The 18,571-nt window shown below is 40.3% G+C and overlaps 1 protein-coding gene across 4 annotated transcripts; it reads right to left on the bottom strand.

Annotated features, from left to right (window-relative positions):
- Positions 1 to 4,281: 4,281 nt before the first annotated feature.
- Positions 4,282 to 16,712, bottom strand: LOC108436607 (beta-1,3-galactosyltransferase 2-like). 4 transcript variants are annotated; one of them, XM_017713205.2, is made up of 3 exons: positions 16,581 to 16,712; positions 13,667 to 14,679; positions 4,282 to 4,605 (listed from the first exon to the last, which is right to left on the bottom strand). In XM_017713205.2, exons 2-3 carry the CDS (start codon positions 14,664 to 14,666, stop codon positions 4,583 to 4,585), a joined length of 1,023 nt encoding a protein of 340 aa, XP_017568694.1. In that variant the 5' UTR covers positions 14,667 to 14,679; positions 16,581 to 16,712; the 3' UTR covers positions 4,282 to 4,582. The 4 variants fall into 4 exon arrangements, with proteins under 4 accessions (XP_017568694.1, XP_037390434.1, XP_017568691.1 ...); XM_037534537.1 differs by having other exon boundaries at positions 4,282 to 4,610; XM_017713202.2 differs by having other exon boundaries at positions 13,549 to 14,679.
- Between the last annotated feature and the right edge of the window lie 1,859 nt (positions 16,713 to 18,571).

An 18,571-nucleotide genomic window follows, 5' to 3' on the forward strand; every position in this document is an offset into this window, starting at 1 on the left:
GAAGCTGAGACCCGGAGTTCCTAATATGGGCGTAACAACATTGGAACAACAACAAAATCCCAACACAACTACAGAGGGCTATCTTACCTGGGGAGCAGAGCGGCATCGAGACCGTTGATAGTTGACAAAACTTGACCCAGTCTCCCCCCGGGGCTGAGACCCCTTACTGCCTTTAACGAAGAGGAAAGATTCTACTGTTACAAAATATATCATAAAATAAAAATAATAAACAAAAAGGGTAGAAATAGCTAAAATACTTAAATGTGTTCTGATTCCTGCCTGTGCCAAACATGGTGCACAGTGGACTTTGTGGTCCTTCATCAGTTACTGTAGTCCTAATGAGGCGTTCACGTACCCAGCCTTGTAACATTGACTTTTTACGTTTTCTTTACATTTTAAAATGTTTATCTGATAACTTCTTTCATTTATCTCACAGCATCATGTCTGATATTGACAGAAGTGGAAACAGAAGCAAACAGATCAATTCTGAAATCACTGAGCTACTAATCCACAGCAGAACATACTCCTGAGACCTTTATATGTGGTTATATTATACTTAAAGAGACTGTGTCTCTGTTTATATATACAGGTAGAAATGCCTAGAAAATCTCCAGAGGCTCCGCAAATGATGCCATTGCCTCACACTGGACAAAAGGCAGCATATTCCATCCAAACAGCAAAATTAAAAATAAGTCATTTTCAGAGTCTCGCTTGTAAATAGAAGTGAAAAGAAAGTACTGCTGGCTGAGCAATGATAGCTTTACAGTTCACTCCTCACAAACAAAACTGTTCTCTGTCTGGTTTGGAAATCAGGTCTAAGAAGTTCCAACGTACATATTAAAGGAAAAGTTCAGTGAAAAATATGCAGTTTTCCTTCAGAGGTGTTGAAGTAAAGCAGTGCTCTATCCTCTCGCTTAGAAAAGCTGCAGATCATCAAAGCTGAAACTTGGTCTAGCAGCACCCATGAGTTTGATTAACTGTTTTAACATCAATGTTCTTGTAGTTTTGTCTTTTTTATTAACTTCTGAGAAACTACAGTTTCATATCACACAATAGTTGTGAAGAACCTGTATCATTATCATCACAAATAAATGTCCACGGTCACCAGCACATTAGTGGTTTATCCCAGGTGGAGAAACTAGGACCAAAAATGGACAAGGCCAGGTCTGATACATGACTTTGAAAATCGTATAAATACAGAATACAGTCTTGTATATTTGATTTAAATGCCCAGCTTGTCAGTGAGGAAATAGAAAATACAGTGGGAATGTGACAGATGATAACTGCTGTACAATGTTGTTCACACTGGGAATCACAAGATGAGCTAAATATTCCTAGTGAGCTGTGAGATACTTGGTCAGCAGTAAGAGATACAATCTTCATTCAGTGAGTGAGATGACTTCATTCAGTGTGTGAGATGACTTCATTCAGTGAGTGAGATGATGACTTCATTCAGTGAGTGAGATGATGACTTCATTCAGTGTGTGAGATGACTTCATTCAGTGAGTGAGATGACTTCATTCAGTGTGTGAGATGACTTCATTCAGTGAGTGAGATGACTTCATTCAGTGTGTGAGATGACTTCATTCAGTGAGTGAGATGATGACTTCATTCAGTGAGTGAGATGATGACTTCATTCAGTGTGTGAGATGACTTCATTCAGTGAGTGAGATGACTTCATTCAGTGTGTGAGATGACTTCATTCAGTGAGTGAGATGACTTCATTCAGTGTGTGAGATGACTTCATTCAGTGTGTGAGATGACGTCATTCAGTGAGTGAGATGACTTCATTCAGTGTGTGAGATGACTTCATTCAGTGAGTGAGATGACTTCATTCAGTGTGTGAGATGATGACTTCATTCAGTGAGTGAGATGACTTCATTCAGTGTGTGAGATGACTTCATTCAGTGTGTGAGATGACTTCATTCAGTGAGTGAGATGATGACTTCATTCAGTGTGTGAGATGACTTCATTCAGTGTGTGAGATGACTTCATTCAGTGAGTGAGATGACTTCATTCAGTGTGTGAGATGACTTCATTCAGTGTGTGAGATGACTTCATTCAGTGAGTGAGATGACTTCATTCAGTGAGTGAGATGACTTCATTCAGTGAGTGAGATGACTTCATTCAGTGTGTGAGATGACTTCATTCAGTGTGTGAGATGACTTCATTCAGTGAGTGAGATGACTTCATTCAGTGAGTGAGATGATGACTTCATTCAGTGAGTGAGATGACTTCATTCAGTGAGTGAGATGATGACTTCATTCAGTGAGTGAGATGACTTCATTCAGTGAGTGAGATGACTTCATTCAGTGTGTGAGATGACTTCATTCAGTGAGTGAGATGACTTCATTCAGTGTGTGAGATGACTTCATTCAGTGAGTGAGATGACTTCATTCAGTGAGTGAGATGATGACTTCATTCAGTGAGTGAGATGACTTCATTCAGTGAGTGAGATGATGACTTCATTCAGTGAGTGAGATGACTTCATTCAGTGAGTGAGATGACTTCATTCAGTGAGTGAGATGACTTCATTCAGTGTGTGAGATGACTTCATTCAGTGTGTGAGATGACTTCATTCAGTGTGTGAGATGATGACTTTATTCAGTGTGTGAGATGACTTCATTCAGTGAGTGAGATGACTTCATTCAGTGTGTGAGATGACTTCATTCAGTGTGTGAGATGACTTCATTCAGTGAGTGAGATGATGACTTTATTCAGTGTGTGAGATGACTTCATTCAGTGAGTGAGATGATGACTTCATTCAGTGTGTGAGATGACTTCATTCAGTGAGTGAGATGATGACTTCATTCAGTGTGTGAGATGACTTCATTCAGTGAGTGAGATGACTTCATTCAGTGAGTGAGATGACTTAATTCAGTGAGTGAGATGACTTCATTCAGTGTGTGAGATGACTTCATTCAGTGTGTGAGATGACTTCATTCAGTGAGTGAGATGATGACTTCATTCAGTGTGTGAGATGACTTCATTCAGTGAGTGAGATGACTTCATTCAGTGAGTGAGATGACTTCATTCAGTGTGTGAGATGACTTCATTCAGTGAGTGAGATGATGACTTCATTCAGTGTGTGAGATGACTTCATTCAGTGAGTGAGATGACTTCATTCAGTGAGTGAGATGACTTCATTCAGTGAGTGAGATGACTTCATTCAGTGAGTGAGATGACTTCATTCAGAGAGTGAGATGACTTCATTCAGTGAGTGAGATGATGACTTCATTCAGTGTGTGAGATGACTTCATTCAGTGAGTGAGATGACTTCATTCAGTGTGTGAGATGACTTCATTCAGTGTGTGAGATGATGACTTCATTCAGTGTGTGAGATGACTTCATTCAGTGAGTGAGATGACTTCATTCAGTGTGTGAGATGACTTCATTCAGTGTGTGAGATGACTTCATTCAGTGAGTGAGATGATGACTTCATTCAGTGTGTGAGATGACTTCATTCAGTGAGTGAGATGACTTCATTCAGTGAGTGAGATGACTTCATTCAGTGAGTGAGATGATGACTTCATTCAGTGTGTGAGATGACTTCATTCAGTGAGTGAGATGACTTAATTCAGTGTGTGAGATGACTTAATTCAGTGAGTGAGATGACTTCATTCAGTGTGTGAGATGACTTCATTCAGTGAGTGAGATGACTTCATTCAGTGAGTGAGATGATGACTTCATTCAGTGAGTGAGATGATGACTTCATTCAGTGAGTGAGATGACTTCATTCAGTGTGTGAGATGACTTCATTCAGTGTGTGAGATTAATTAATTCAGTTAACCAAATGAATGCTTTGGACACTGATTAAAAACAAAGGCACAAACTTCTGTATTGGTTTCCATGTTTTCAAGGCAATAAAAAGCACTTACTCACACAGTGATTCTTATCAACTGTCTCTGAAGATGGTTCAGCTGAACAATTGAGTTTAGTGTTCAAAGCATCAGCAGTTATTAACATGATTAATGTATTTATACACGTCTGAATGAACAGCACAGATTAATCACACTTGGAGTCTTTAAGTCTTTAATGACTCTTTTGCTGAGTCTGAATAAATGAATCTGTTTCTGGGTCTCACTGTGGAGACTTTCATGGAGCGGCAGAGACGTTTACATCTCTATTAAAGAAAAAAACACTATCCATGTTTTAAACCTGAAATATCTGATGAATATCTTATATTACTTTATTTATGAGCATGATTGTCAAAAGTATTCCTTTTCATTTAAAACCGTATGTTATGTTTTTTAAAGTTTTCAATGACATTCGTGTTAATTGCTACATTTGTCTCATTAGAACGGTCCAACTGACAACACTGTGCTTTATTACAATGAATCCCCTTCAACACACAAGACGCTGTGACACTGTGTACAAAGCGACTGAGGGATTACGTGCTGGAGGGAGAAGCTACATCTGGGGTCACAGGTCGCAGGAGGAAGAAGGCCAGGCTTCAGCGTGTGGCTACAGCGTCCAGTGGTGGGTGGAGTAGCCTAACAGTCCCAACAAGTAACTGTGTTATATTGTGTCCTTCATGTGGAGCTTCACTCTTCCACAGCAGCCCTGGAGCTTCTTTACACTCTCATCTCCCCAACAAAGCACAGTCTGTTCTAACACAGAGCAGAAATACTCCACTAAGATCCTGAGCTTCTCCGTTTTTATCACACATTCATCCCCATTTCATTAATTAGAAGCATTTAATACACAAACATTTACTTTGGAAGTAGCATTTGTTGTTTGCTAGCATTAAGCTAATTTCTATTAGCATGCCTATGGGATTTTTATGCGGTGTTAGCGCCAAGCTAATGATGTACCTTCATTTTCCACACTGGATTTAATGCTTATTTATGATAGTGTTGACTTTTAAAGCTGGCAAGTCACAGATTTAAAATATTCCGTACTTTGTTTGTTTTACAGTAAAATCTCTTAATAAATCTTTAAACTTGGAGTTTAATTCTGAATGTTACTGGATTAGCCTGTTAGCTATTTGTTGAGCTGGTTGTTAAACAAGATCACTTTATTTTGTAGGGTGTGTTTAGAGTGATTTTAGACGCACAGTTTAATACTGTAAATGTGTAATGATGCATTCTCTAATGTTCTACAGTAAAAACTGGCTCCTACTAGAAACGACTCCTCTGATATTTTCTTATAGGCTGTAAGAACCAAGTTAGTAGAGACGCTGTCTGAAAATGTAGCTCCTTTTATTCACCATCTATCAGCACTGAAGTTTGTTAAACGCTGATCTTCTGTTTTTGGATCCTTTTGGCCTAAAATAAAATGCTAAATCTGGAAAGTGAGAGGTTTGAGTAACAGCACAGCAGAGCAGATGCTGAACCAACAGAACAGAGTGAAACACAAAAAGTGAGTTAGTAACTTAATATGAACGTCTAAAGTAGAACTGGGTAAAAAGTAGATCCGTTTCCTCACAAATATACTTGAGTAGAAGTAAAACCGACTCACTGAAGTACAAACCAATCAAAGGTTTACTGAGGAACATGTAACTGAGTAAATATAACTAGTTACTATCCATCTCTGACAGGGACGGAGCGGACGGAGGGAGGAGACGGTGACCGGACTGCAGGACCCAGCAACCCTGCAGGAACCAGGAGCTCTCCTCCCTCAGAGCAGAGGTACAATCATATCTAATGAAGCTCTTTAACACATCAGAGGCGCTCATACACTACTGATCACAGTCGGTGTTTTCAGTAATATGAAACAGATTTGCTGCAGATGAATGAATAAATGATTCTAATGTGCTGATCTGAGCGACTTCACAGCTTTCAAAGGATTAATAGGAAGCTACAAGCTCAACATTAAAGAAGCCATTTCTGACGCTTTAAATTTAAGCTCTCTATCATCTGCTCCCCTTTAAGGCCTTGTTTTGATGTACGCTGTTATGGGCCGTTTAAAACGAATGCATTTGGTTCGGTCAGTCTGTGGTATGATTTTTATGATTATTTCTAGTTGTTCCAAAAATATCTGCACCCTTGAATCTGGACTATATTTTGATGGATTGTCTGTAATAAATCAAATACTATTGTGCTAAAATAAATAATCTGTTAATGTTCTGCACTACTAATGTAATCTTCAGTTTAGTTCTTAGTTGAGCTTTCATTGTATATAAAATAAAAAATATGTTGATGTGGAAAGTTCATTTTTTTAATGTGCATTAAATTCAGTAACTCAGCTTTAGAGTTAACAGGTGTTGAATCGTCTTGTTGTTCTTCTTGATTCAGACTGCAGAGAGGAGGGAGAGGGAGGCAGCGCTGCAGGAGAGCTCCTTCCCTCTGCTGATCCATGGTCACACCGTAGAGGAGTACCAGGCCATCTACCACTCTGTGGTGGACTCCATGGTCAGCACGGCCTCTGGTCGCCCACGTCCATACAGCCGGGAGCTTGGCCTCAGGATCAAGGAGCGCCTGTGGGAGACACTCCGCTGTCCCACTCTGAGAGCGGAGGAGCGGCCTGATGGACAGCTCGGCTTCTCTGAGGGCTTCAGTTCACCAACGCTGAGAAGCTTCGCTCCTCTGATTGAAGTGGACATCAGTGGAGAGCCCGTCCCCAAACACCCTCAGAGGCCACAACCATGAACAGGATAACTCTTTATTTTATTATTATTATTATTATTATTATTATTGTTGTTGTTGTTGTCGTGTTTAGGTTAGGTTGAGTGGTATCAAATTATTTGGATAGCCCACTGTAGATGCTCTGCAGATGCAACTAAATCCTAAATCTACCTCCAACACTGCTGAGAAACATGAGTTTCATCAGGTCATTTTAACATGTCTGTCTACTGGGGGCTCTCTAAATAAAGTAGAACCAGGTAAGTTGGAGGAGGTTACACGTGTAATGTTGGGTACTGAATGTGATGCACTGATGTTGCCTTGTTTACCTTTTGTTTTACAGATTTGAAGCGCCTCAAGGACCTGGACTGAAACTGACAGACTGACCGACTGCCCGACTGATGGACTAACAGAATGACTGACTGACTGACTCACATTTAGCTAAAGATTCTCCACGCAGAGACACTATTAGCATTCAAGTAGCTTTAGGTGCTTCCTAAGTGCTGCTTTACGTTAAATACACTGTGTTCTTGTTTATATATCTACATTTGTTGCAGGTAAATGTATAAAATAATATAATGCTTATGTTGCTATGCAACTTTATATTATTTGTAGCTGTAATAATTGATTTGAAATATAATTTCATAATAATATAAACCGTGAAATTTTAGATGTATCCAGAGTGAGAGAGCTGTAAAAGACTGGAAAATGACCGAGAAAGCTGTAGACAACTGAGAATTATTTAAAAAATAAATCTTTCATATTTGTGACAGTCAGATCTCAGAACCGAAATGACTATAAATAAATAATTATTTTTTTAATTTATACATTTAGTAAGAAATAAATCTTCAAAATTCCCAAATTACTGAATGAAAAGTTTAAAATCAGCTGTTGGTTTGATTTAGACTATTAAACTTTAGCAGTAGGCAGAGAACAGTTACTATTAGTAGCGTGTGCAGGGCAAGACCACCAGTTTCAAATCTAAATATAGGTCCTGTTGTATTATTGTTCTGCTGTCCGGTGTCGACCAGAGGAGGATGGGTTCCCCTTTTGAGTCTTGGTTCCTCTCAAGGTTTCTTCCTCTTGCTCTGAGGGAGTTTTTTCTTGCCACTGTTGCCGCTGGCTTGCTCATCTGGGGCTCGGACTCGGACGCAAATGCATAAATATCAAAATAAATGTGGTTAGTAGAAACTTAGACGCCTGTAAATACTAGGATTAGTCGACTAGTCGAGGAAACAGCCTGAGCTTTAATGCATAAAATGCTGAACAACAAAATGTATTATTACTGATCCCAGTCTACATGTTATTATTCTTAAAAGTGTCTTTATATTCTTCATAAACTTATTAACATTCATTATTTTTAATTATTTCTACACTGAAAACTGTTTATCATTTTTACACAATAAATAATTATTATGCACAATTTGTTTACTTGTGTTTTTTTCAGTGTTGTTGTTTTTCACTGTGTGGACTAAAGATTGAAGTAACAAAAGGTCAAATCACTTTAACAGCACGATGTTCTCTCATAGTCACTGCACTAAAACTGACGCAGTGAGATTAGCTTTAGCTGATAATGCTAATAAAGCTAACCAGTCCGTGTGGACGGTCATCAAAGTGTCCGTCCGCAGGTCTCACTGTTAACTGCAGTGCTGCTCCATCACACAGACGAATGCAGGTAGAAAGAGAAGGATAGAGAGAGAAAGATGTGCTGAGAGGGTCTGTTAGTGCTTTTTAGACATGCAGACAGATTCATTTACCCATCACACTGTTTTATTAGCAGATAATCATTAGATATTAGTTTAATTAGCAGATAATTAGCTAAATTCCAGTCTCTAAGTGAGCTCTGTCAGTAATCTAACACTCTTTACCAGGGATCTTTCTTTATTTTGGTCAAGAGCAAATATTCTACTGTGACTTTTAAAGAGTTCTGTTAAATAAAGTTTTAGCTTCACGTACTTCAACTTCTGACTGAGTATTGTGCCTTTATAGAAAACTTTTGTCCAATGAATTTGACATGTTATGAATCTATGGATATTTTAATCGCAGTAAAGCAGAATAATGAAGTAGATAAAGGAACATGTTTCTATATTTAGTGAAGCTGTTATTCACTACACTGTCTATTCATCACTGATAGAGACCTTTGATCTCACCATGAAGCAAAAAGACCTCTCAGTTCCGTCTTGTGGACTAAAACGATAATGCATTTAGGTTTCCGATTACCCTACCAATGAGTTTAATAGATGTAAATCTACAGTATTGTTCCTTTGGCCTGAGCATATTAATACTTTTTTCACCTAGTTATTAGATTCATATTAACATGAAGTTTAAACCCTATATGATCAGCCTTTATCTCATCTTATGTTCCAGCACAGTCATTAACCAGTGAAGACAGTTTTAATCCACTCACCAACATGCAGACAAATTTCCATGCTACTAAATATTCCACAGAATACTAAATATTATAACTGTCAGTGGGATTATAACAAAGTGGAACGATTGGGAATGCCTTCAGATCAGCTCAAGAACAGCGTAGAGAGCTTCATGGAATGGGTTTATATGGCCGAGCAGCTGCATCCAAGCCTTACATCACCAAGTGCAATGCAAAGCATGGAATGCAGTGGTGTAAAGCGCCACCACTGGACTCTAGAGCAGCGGAGACGTGTTTTATGGAGTGACGAATCACGCTTCTCTGTCTGGTAATCCAATGGACGAGTCTGGGTTTGGCAGTTGCCAGGAGACGGTACTTGTCTGACTGCATTATGCCAAGTGTAAAGTTTGGTGGAGGGGGGATTATGGTGTGGGGTTGTTTTTCAGCAGTTGGGCTCGGCCCCTTAGTTCCAGTGTAAGGAACTCTTAAAGCTTCAGCACCAAGAGATTTTGGACAATTTCATGCTCCCAACATTTTGGGAACAGTTTGGGCATGGCCCTCTCCTGTTCCAACACGACTGCACACCAGTGCACAAAGCAGATCCATAAAGACATGGATGAGTGAGTTTGGATTTCTGATCAGTGTTTTTGAACCTTTTTGCCTGATTTACCAACCAAGTCTTTTGCCTTGCCTTTCTGGCTTTGTTCACCTAGTGTCACGATCACCATTGTGATCCTTTTCTGTTTTCTGGTTTTGACCCATGCGTGTTCTTTGACCACGTTTTGGCTGTGTGAATAATAAAATATTTGATTTATCCGCACGCAACTGGATTCTGTTGATTGGTTGGCATCAGAGCTGTAACCAATCAGCACTCAGTTTAGAAATATGACTTTTAGTACTTTCACATAGTGTAGAAATATAAACTGTGGCCCAGTGCATTTTTACTGGATCAGTGAGCCGCAGCTCTTCAGACTTCAGCATGAGCTCATGAAGGTTTTACCGTTTTGGTCTCCCAGCTAAAATGGATATTCTGATTGGTTCTGCCACTTAGTTTGACTCTCTGTTCGTGTGTCTACATTACCACGATGTGCAGTTTAGAAAGCAGAGATTCTCATTTTGACGAAAGTGGCCTGAACTCAGTGAAAAAGTGGTGGGTTGTCGCCCCAGTGCTCTGAAAAGTGGTGGGCCAAATGCCCACCTTGTCCCTGCGGCTTGGTTCCATTATTATTTATTTATTTATTTTCAAAGTTATGTATGTGCTGTATGGTGTTAATTATTGCTAGATTCATTTGACATGCTCAGAACACCATAATAAACAATACCTAGATGTCTTGGCTGACAGGCTAATTAGTATCTATACTCACTAACCACTGTTTCAGAACCCCTACCTTGGTGTATATAGAGCAGTGGTCTACAACTCTGATCCTGGAGAGCCATCCTCCTGCACAGCCTAGTTCCAACCTCAGTTTGCCACACCTGCTCCACATAATGGACCTCTTCCCAAGTCCCTGATTGGCTGGTTTAGAAGTATTAGCGTTAAGTAAGGGGCAGGACTTAAGGGGCTTATTTGAAAAAGTTTGGAACTAAACTTTGTAGGTAAGTAGCTCTCCAGGACCAGGATTGGAGACCACTGATATAGATAAAGAAGAAAGAAGGAAAACAACCCTTCCACGTGGCGAGTGCCTCTGTGTCCCACTCTTCCTCTAGAGTCTAGACACAACAGATATATTTAGCATGTTTTGAACTCTGCTTTCAATTTCAGTGATCTCACTGCTGCCACCCAGCGAACTAATCATGTCATTACACCTACACTGATTTTAAAAGTGTACTAAATTCTTTTCTCGATGTAGAATAATTTTCTGTGCTCTGTGAAAGACACCTGTGATAAATTAAGCCTTAAGTCTTCGCATAATGTGTTTCATTTCGTCTTCTGTGAACAACAGCTCATTTTCTAGTCGTTAGATCACTGTTTTTGGCCCTCAAAGCAGAGGTCTTTCAGAGACCCACTCCTAATGGAGTGTTAGGCGAAAAAAAATAGCAGGATGGCCACAAAATAAACCCACAAATGTATTTTCTTTGTTAAGAAATTATGATAACCTTTGTATTATATTAATCGTTTGTCATTTCAATGTATTACGGTCCTTTTCTTAATTACAAGCATTAAAAATTGCTAGTATGTCGAGTATGCAACACTGAGAACCCCAGGATTTCTCTGCTGGTCTTGAGGCGAGTTTGCTTACTTTGCCTAATGAATGAAGTTAACTTACAGCCTAGACAACGTGAATAAAAGAGTAACTTACAAAAATTGGGCTCAACCGAACAAACTGCTCAGCACTGGCTTTTGAGGCTCATGTGTGAAGTCACACCGCTTTTTATCCAGTCAGACAAGCTCATATTACCAACTACATCTGCAATGAAAACAAAATAACTGAGCTTATAGCAAAAATAGGAAAAAGTGAGGTATCTTTTGAAACCACCCTGGTTCACCACACAGATTTTAGCTTATTTTATGGCTTTGGAGATGAGCAGAAAACAAAAACGTCCACCCTGTCAGTGTATGAAATTTGGCAGGCATGTCGGTTGAACTACTTATATCCATATTGCTAAAGACCTGAACACAACAGAGCTAAAAAGTGGCTAGGAACAGATACTAAGCAGTGTTGGGGGACTAAGGAAAATGAGGCGGGTCTTGAGGTCTGATTGGCTCAGTCCCGAATGGTGACGGTCTAGTAGTGGCGCTTTTCTGTAGTACAGCACACATTTTTGCTGTATACTGTACTATATACTACTATGAAGAGTAGCATGCAGTTTACAATATATAGTAGAGCAGAATGCAGTATGTAGTATAGCATTATACCATTTTAAATGCACCCAAACTAAAACAGTAGCAGGTTTTTAGATTAAAAAGCAGACTCATAATGTTCCAGTGAGAAGGGTCCTGCTACAGAGTTCAGCTACAGCTTTGTGATCTAGCGATTTGTTTTGTCTTAACTTTTTAACTTAAAAATCCCAATAAAACAGCCAAAAAAAGTCTAGAAAGCAACTTTTTAAAGCGAGGTTCCCAGTGTTCAACAATAAAGTGCTGGCTCACAAACGACACAGTACTAGTAGATTGCTCCTCATTGGCAAAGCACAGTAGCTTCTCATAACTGACAACAGCAACAAAGCCTTGCATCTCATAGCCACACAGTCATTGCACCACCCTGACATGTTGTAAAGGTTGTTCCTTTTTCTAACTAAGCGCTGTTGCTCCACTCAGTGCCACACAATGCACTACAGAGAAAAGCTCCAGACCACAGATAACAAGTACACCCAGCACTCCACACACTTTGGTTAATCATATTTACTTTCCTTTATTTAGCTTCTTGTCCTCAGGACCAATACTTGGATAGTGCAGCTATGCTCTACCAGCACCTCCTATTTTTACCTGGATAAGGACTGCCAGAGATTATTCAGTTGTTTTTTCAGCGGCTACAGACTCTGAACTGAACTGAACTGAAACTGGACTGTCCCCAACGTCCAATGAGTGCAGTGACAGTTCATTGGTAAAGCATTAAAAATACATTTAAAGTCTGTCATTATTTAAGAAACATCGCTCCAGTTTCTCACCAGTTTAGTGCTTGTCTTTTAGGTCACCGATGAGGCTTTTCATATTCTTGGATAGTCCTGCGTTCAACTCAAGCATGTTAGTTTCTTGTAAGTGCGGTTGCCCATCCCGAGACATGGAGCTCTCTCTCTCAAGCCGCTCATCGTCAGACAGCTTGGTGTAATACCCAATCCTCACAGACCTTCTGCAGCTTCCCAGGCAGAATTAAAGACTTTCTTTTCTCTATCAGCATAAACTTTCAAAATGGACGGATATGGATTTTGGAACTTGATGTTTTTAGCCTTTTTTAATGTTTGTGTATTTGCCTCTTTTCCTCTGCAGCGTTGGGGAGTAGTCATAGTCCATGGTGATTCTGTTGCTCTTGTAAGTGCTTTTCTTGCCATGCTTTGTTCAAAATGTACTGTTTAGTCTGGAAGCTATGGAAATTCATTACAATCGATCCCGGATTGGCATCTCCATCTTCTGGTTTCGGCTGAAGTGAGCAGTGTGCTCATTCAAGTTTCAAAGGAAAGTCTTGTGGCAGTTTCAAAATGCTTTGTGCACTAGTGTGCAGTCATGTTGGAACAGGAAGGGGCCGTGCCCAAACTGTTCCCACAATGTTGGGAGCATGAAATTGTCCAAAATCTCTTGGGGCTGAAGCATTAAGAGTCCCTTACACTGGAACTAAGGGGCCGAGCCCAACTCCTGAAAAATCAACCCCACACCATGATCCCCCCTCCACCAAACTTTACACTTGGCACAATGCAGTCAGACAAGTCCCGTTCTCCTGGCAACTGCCAAACCCAGACTCGTCCATCGGATTGCCAGACGGAGAAGTCTGTGATGGAGTGATTCGTCACTCCAGAGAACATGCCTCCACTGCTCTAGAGTCCAGTGGCTGCTTATACACCACTGCATTGGATGCTTTACATTGTGCTTGGTGAGAACAGCAAGTTGTGCAAAAAGTACTGAAACACTGAACAGTTGGACATGTGCATTCAAATGTTTAGAGAAGGTCACATTAAGTTCACCTTTTTCCTTCAAGTCCTTCATGTGGGCCCTTTAGGTCCTGCCAGAATGTGATCAGCTGCTGTGGGGAGTGAAGGATGGTGGTGATCACACTGGCAAACTCTTCTCTTTTATACTTACCGCTAAAATAGTCCTTAAACTGGAAGGGATTGGGAGGGTCTGAAGGTGAAATTCCTATTTGTTCCACACAGGCACCCACGTATGCATCCTCTATGTTAAAAGGCTTAATTTCTTTCGAAACCTCAACAATCTTCCTTGAAAGGTCATTGGAGAAGACATAACCCATCCCCAGCAGGTATGTTGGGTAGTAGTCTTCATCATATAATTCCTTTGGCACATACCACTTGGAGTTCTTGTCCCGGATGACTGGTCTGTTCCACATAACCTTTCCCGTCATGTAGTTTTCTTTAGGAGTATCAGGTCTCAGCAACAAGCTCATCAAGTTCTCCAGATTCAAGAACATGTCAGAGTCAATCTTCATAGCATAGGATGCCTGTGGGCAACGTGTGGCCAGCCAGTCCATGATTACCATGGTCTTTATCGTCAAGTTGATGTACGTGTCCATGAAGTCACTCTGGATGAGGTCATGGTACTGCTGGCTTTCCAGCCTTAGTTCCTCCTGTTGTTTCTCAGCCTCAATCCCAGGCAGACCCAGCGAGAAGACCACCGTGATGTTTTTGTTTTGTACAACGCGTTCATTACCCCATGTGCTCCGGATGGCGTTGCGAGCCTCCAGTTCGTGTGGAGCCACTGGAACCATGAGGACCAGAAACGGGTTCTCTTGTTCACACTTATCGGGCTCGTCTATGATGAAGCCGTAGTTGTGTGGATACGCTTCATGGTAACAGATGGATGACGCTTCGTTCAATGGAAAAGCCGTCATGGACTCCATACTGAGCATGTCTGTCACGTTGTGTCTTGTGAGACAAGTCATATTTATTAGTGTGTGATTTTTGACTTTTTGGAACCTGATTAGTTTGGCAAACTTGTGGAACCACACCTTGGACAACTCGGTGTGGAAGCCAAACACATAGATGATGACAGACACAGTGAAGGTTATGGACAGCAATAATATGAAGCAGCTCTGAAAGCGCAACCTGCTGAGGCTGAAGGTGGACATTTTCTGGGCTGCACTAAAAGAAAAAAAAGAAAGAAAGAAAGAAAGAAAGAAAGAGTTATAATGAAGCAGCATTTGTCTTGAAGTTCTTTTATTTTCTTGTTCTTTTTATTATTCTAAACACAATGCAGGCTGGGAGAGTGATGGAAACTGACCTGATGTTGCTTTGAATTTGACAAAGGTGTGGACAGTTCACATCAGAAATCTGATGTAGACTTTTTTCTTGGGAATGCTCTCTACAACATGTTTAACTTGGAAGATATTAGAAAATGAGCCTCATTGTATTTTGGATCTTTGCAGAGACTCAAATCAATATCTGAAACATTCCCATCATCATCTAGCTTGTCATATTCTTTACACATATGTGTGACTATTGGTATAGCCACACTGTTCTGCTCCCCTTATGTTTCAAGATGATAGTCATTCTGTGTCACCAACTCTGGATCCAGCAAAAGAGCCCCAGACTATCACACTCATGACTACGTCTGAGAGCTGGTGAGGAACCAACCTTTCACCAACTCAACTCCAAACAAAACCCCTGTTTTACCATCTAAGTTTTGATTCTTCAGTCCATCAGGCCTTCCAGTCTTCAGTAGTTCTGGTGGTGCTGCAGGACCCAGGAAAGCCTCTTTTTCTTATTTGACCATCTTAGCAGTGGCTCTGTTATTGTTACTCAATCAGTCAAACCTGCAGCTCAAAGTCTTCTATTCACAGTTGAAACTGAAACTTGGGCTTTTGGGCTGTCAGGCCTCTTCCTGTCAGAGTTTTCTCCAGTTTTAAGTGCCTATTGATGGTGCAGGAAACTACTCACTGACACTCTGATGTTCTTTGTCAGGAAAGACCTGCATCTTTAGAGGTTATAACAGTGTCCAAATACTGCCCTAGAAGGTGTAATAATTCAGTCTGTTCCAGCGCTGCTGTTCTCCAGACAGAAGGTTTGTAAGTAATCAACAGAATCTGGGCCACCTGTAGCAACTGTTTGCATGAACTTTCCAAGCCTAATTTACTTCCGTTGAACAGCTGTAAGTTGGTAACCAATTCATTGTTCCCTGAAAAAGGCATGTCATGTAAGTACTTAGAGCCTTTGATAGCTTTGTTTTTTTATTTAATTTTTTCCCACTGTAAATTCAGCTCATCAACCAGATTGACCACCAAAGACCAGCTTAGACCATCTGAACCCAGCTAGCAGCAAAAGCTGATCTTAGCGGGGCAGTTCAGCAGGGGCGTTAATGCTGTTGCTACTGCTACAGGAAACAGAGCATGTGTACGTACACACACACGCAAGTTGACTATTATGCTAAAAAGAAAACCACAGAGACCTCACACTCTCAAACTCGCAAACAAGCACTGCTGATAAAGATCTGTAGATGAAATTAAACACTCAGAACTCTTTAAAACAGTGTGAAGTAGTTTACGTGGAAATTTGTTTAGTTTAAAACACAAACATTAAAGCAGAAAATACAGCATTTAATTAGTTGTAATGTGTTTTTTTTTTTTTTTAACCATGTTTTTGCTCAGAGTTCAGCATATTTTACTACAGTCCTGGAGGACCAGTTTCCAGCAGTTTGGTCATTTCCCTGCTCAGACACATCCACTGAACTTGGAACTGAACAGCGCTGATCTACCGCTGCCTCAGTCTATTCATGTATATAATAGATAGATAGATAGATACTTTATTGATCCCGAAGGACATTTAGCAGCCAGTAGCAGACACACAACACTACACAGTAACCGTAAATGGGTGTAGACATATAGGAAGAATAAATAGACCAGATCCTATCTACAGGTATATATACAAATAGGGGGAAAAAAACCCTGAGATGAGAATATCATAATCATCATAATCATAATTTTATAAAGAGTTTGTATTTACAGCTTTATGTTCACACAAATGGATTTAAAAATGTAAAAGCTTACCTGCCAGTAATATGAGGGTCAGGCAAAACTTTACCAGGAAAGTATGAAGGAATGAATCCTGAGTAAAACAAAAAAACTAAGCAAAGTCAATATATTGGCTCTGAGAGTTAAGAGACTCACTCACTGCTCTCCTCACGCTTATAAGCTGTAATGAACCGCAGAGACGAGGAAGACGTGTTTATGGCACCTCCCTCTTTCAGTTTAGTCTCTTCCTTTATTCATGAACACACGGTGTCACAGTTTCCTGTCTGACTGTGCCTGTTTCTTTCCCTGTGTTGTGACCATGTGCTTTTTAGCCATGTGGTTTTGTTTGCTTTCACTTTTCCCCTCCTTCCCTATTAGGATTGTCACCTGTTTGTAGTTCCTATCTCCTCCCTCTCTGAGGTGTTCACTGCTGTTTGTAACCTATATCAAGCCCTTTGTTTCAGTCATGGTTGTCTGACACTGTAGAAGTATTTGTATAACTCGCTCGTGATGCTGTGAAAATGTCAAAAAAAACGGAAAGCATAATGCCATAATGCCAGGTGACCACTTACTTTTGAAGTGTGATGAGCATTTCAGTGGTGAGGGTGTCTGGGATCCGAACTCCCAGCTCACCTGGAATTATGGCCTTTTCATTTTGGCTGGATTGGCTCTTTAATAGTCAGTAACTAAGTTTATCAACAGGATAGTTCTTGTTATAGTCACAGCTGTTCATCAGAAGGAGAATAATCCTACCTGAATTACACAGCAGGATGTTGTCAGCAGTGATAACACATTCAGAGCTCATAAATACAGTAATATATTTATAGATTATAGATTATAGTAATATATTTATAAATCTTTACTACTTACTGTCTCAGTAAAACTGTCTCAGTGGACAGTGCAGAGTGTGGGAACAGAGTAGGTGTGGTGAGTAAACATGCTTAAGATGGGGGTTTTACCAACACTGCTTTCCTTCCTTTTTTCTGCTCTCACGGTTGAAATGAAGAACTATCCTAACAGCAGCTCTCACTTTAATTTGATTTCAATCAGTAGTGATAATAGAGTCACAGTCATCCCAACATGCATCCCGTCCAGGAGGGGAAAAAAAACACTGCCCGCCCACACTAAACACTGATTGGCTGACTCACAGACTCTCTGGAGAGAACAGGCCAATCAGAACCCTCTGTTTTACATGCGCTTCATGAATATGCACACGAGGGGAGCGCCGCTCTCTCCCTCGCCCCCTCTTTCCCACACGCGAGTGGGGGGAAAGGTCTGTGTCGCCTGCGCGCGCGTTTGTGTTCACTCCTGGTTCACTCGTGGTCACTACTTCTGGATTCCGGGAGATTTTATCTCATCTTTATCCGTCATCAGTGGACACAAAGAGCCTTCGATGAGAGGCTGTTTAGGCCAAAATGCTAACTAACCTCTCACACTCACCGTCAAACTCTCAAAGTTATTTTGTGATTTTTTTTTTCTTCCACAAAATCATCTTCCTGTATTTTAGATCCGATTCCTACAAGTTTACTCAAGGAAATTTTTTGCCAGAAATAACCAAGCCTATTCTGTCAATAATAAACTCCTCTCTTAGTCTTGGCTATATCCCAAAAATAGAGACTTCAGGAATAGACTCTTTCCTGATTCAGGTCCTACCTCACAGACCGCTATCAGTTCGTTAATGTAAAGGGTGAATCATCTGTCCTTGTAAACGTAAAGTATGGTGTTCCACAAGGCTCTATTTTAGGGCCTATATTATTCACAATTTATATGTTACCATTGGGCACCATTATCAGTAAACATAGTATAAATTTCCACTGCTATGCTAATGACACTCAGTTATATATATCAAGCAAACCGGATGATAAAATCAAACTTGGCAAGATTGAGGACTGTGCAAAAGACATAAAAGACTGGATGTCGAGTAACCTTCTCTTACTGAACTCGGATAAAATAGACGTCCTGCTTTTTGGTCCAAAAGCAGCTAGAAACAAACTGTCTAACTTAACACTTAACAATTTCTCAGTTGC

This window comes from Pygocentrus nattereri, chromosome 25 (assembly GCF_015220715.1).
Source record: "Pygocentrus nattereri isolate fPygNat1 chromosome 25, fPygNat1.pri, whole genome shotgun sequence".
In the NCBI taxonomy this organism is placed as follows: domain Eukaryota; kingdom Metazoa; phylum Chordata; class Actinopteri; order Characiformes; family Serrasalmidae; genus Pygocentrus; species Pygocentrus nattereri.

Coding starts and splice junctions, on each gene's coding strand:
- LOC108436607 (XM_017713202.2), bottom strand. CDS start 14,666: ATGTCCACCTTCAGCCTCAGCAGGTTGCGCTTTCAGAGCTGCTTCATA. Junction 4,606..13,548: donor GAAGGACTTGAAGGAAAAAG/GTGAACTTAATG, acceptor GTGTTAGAACAG/ACTGTGCTTTGTTGGGGAGA.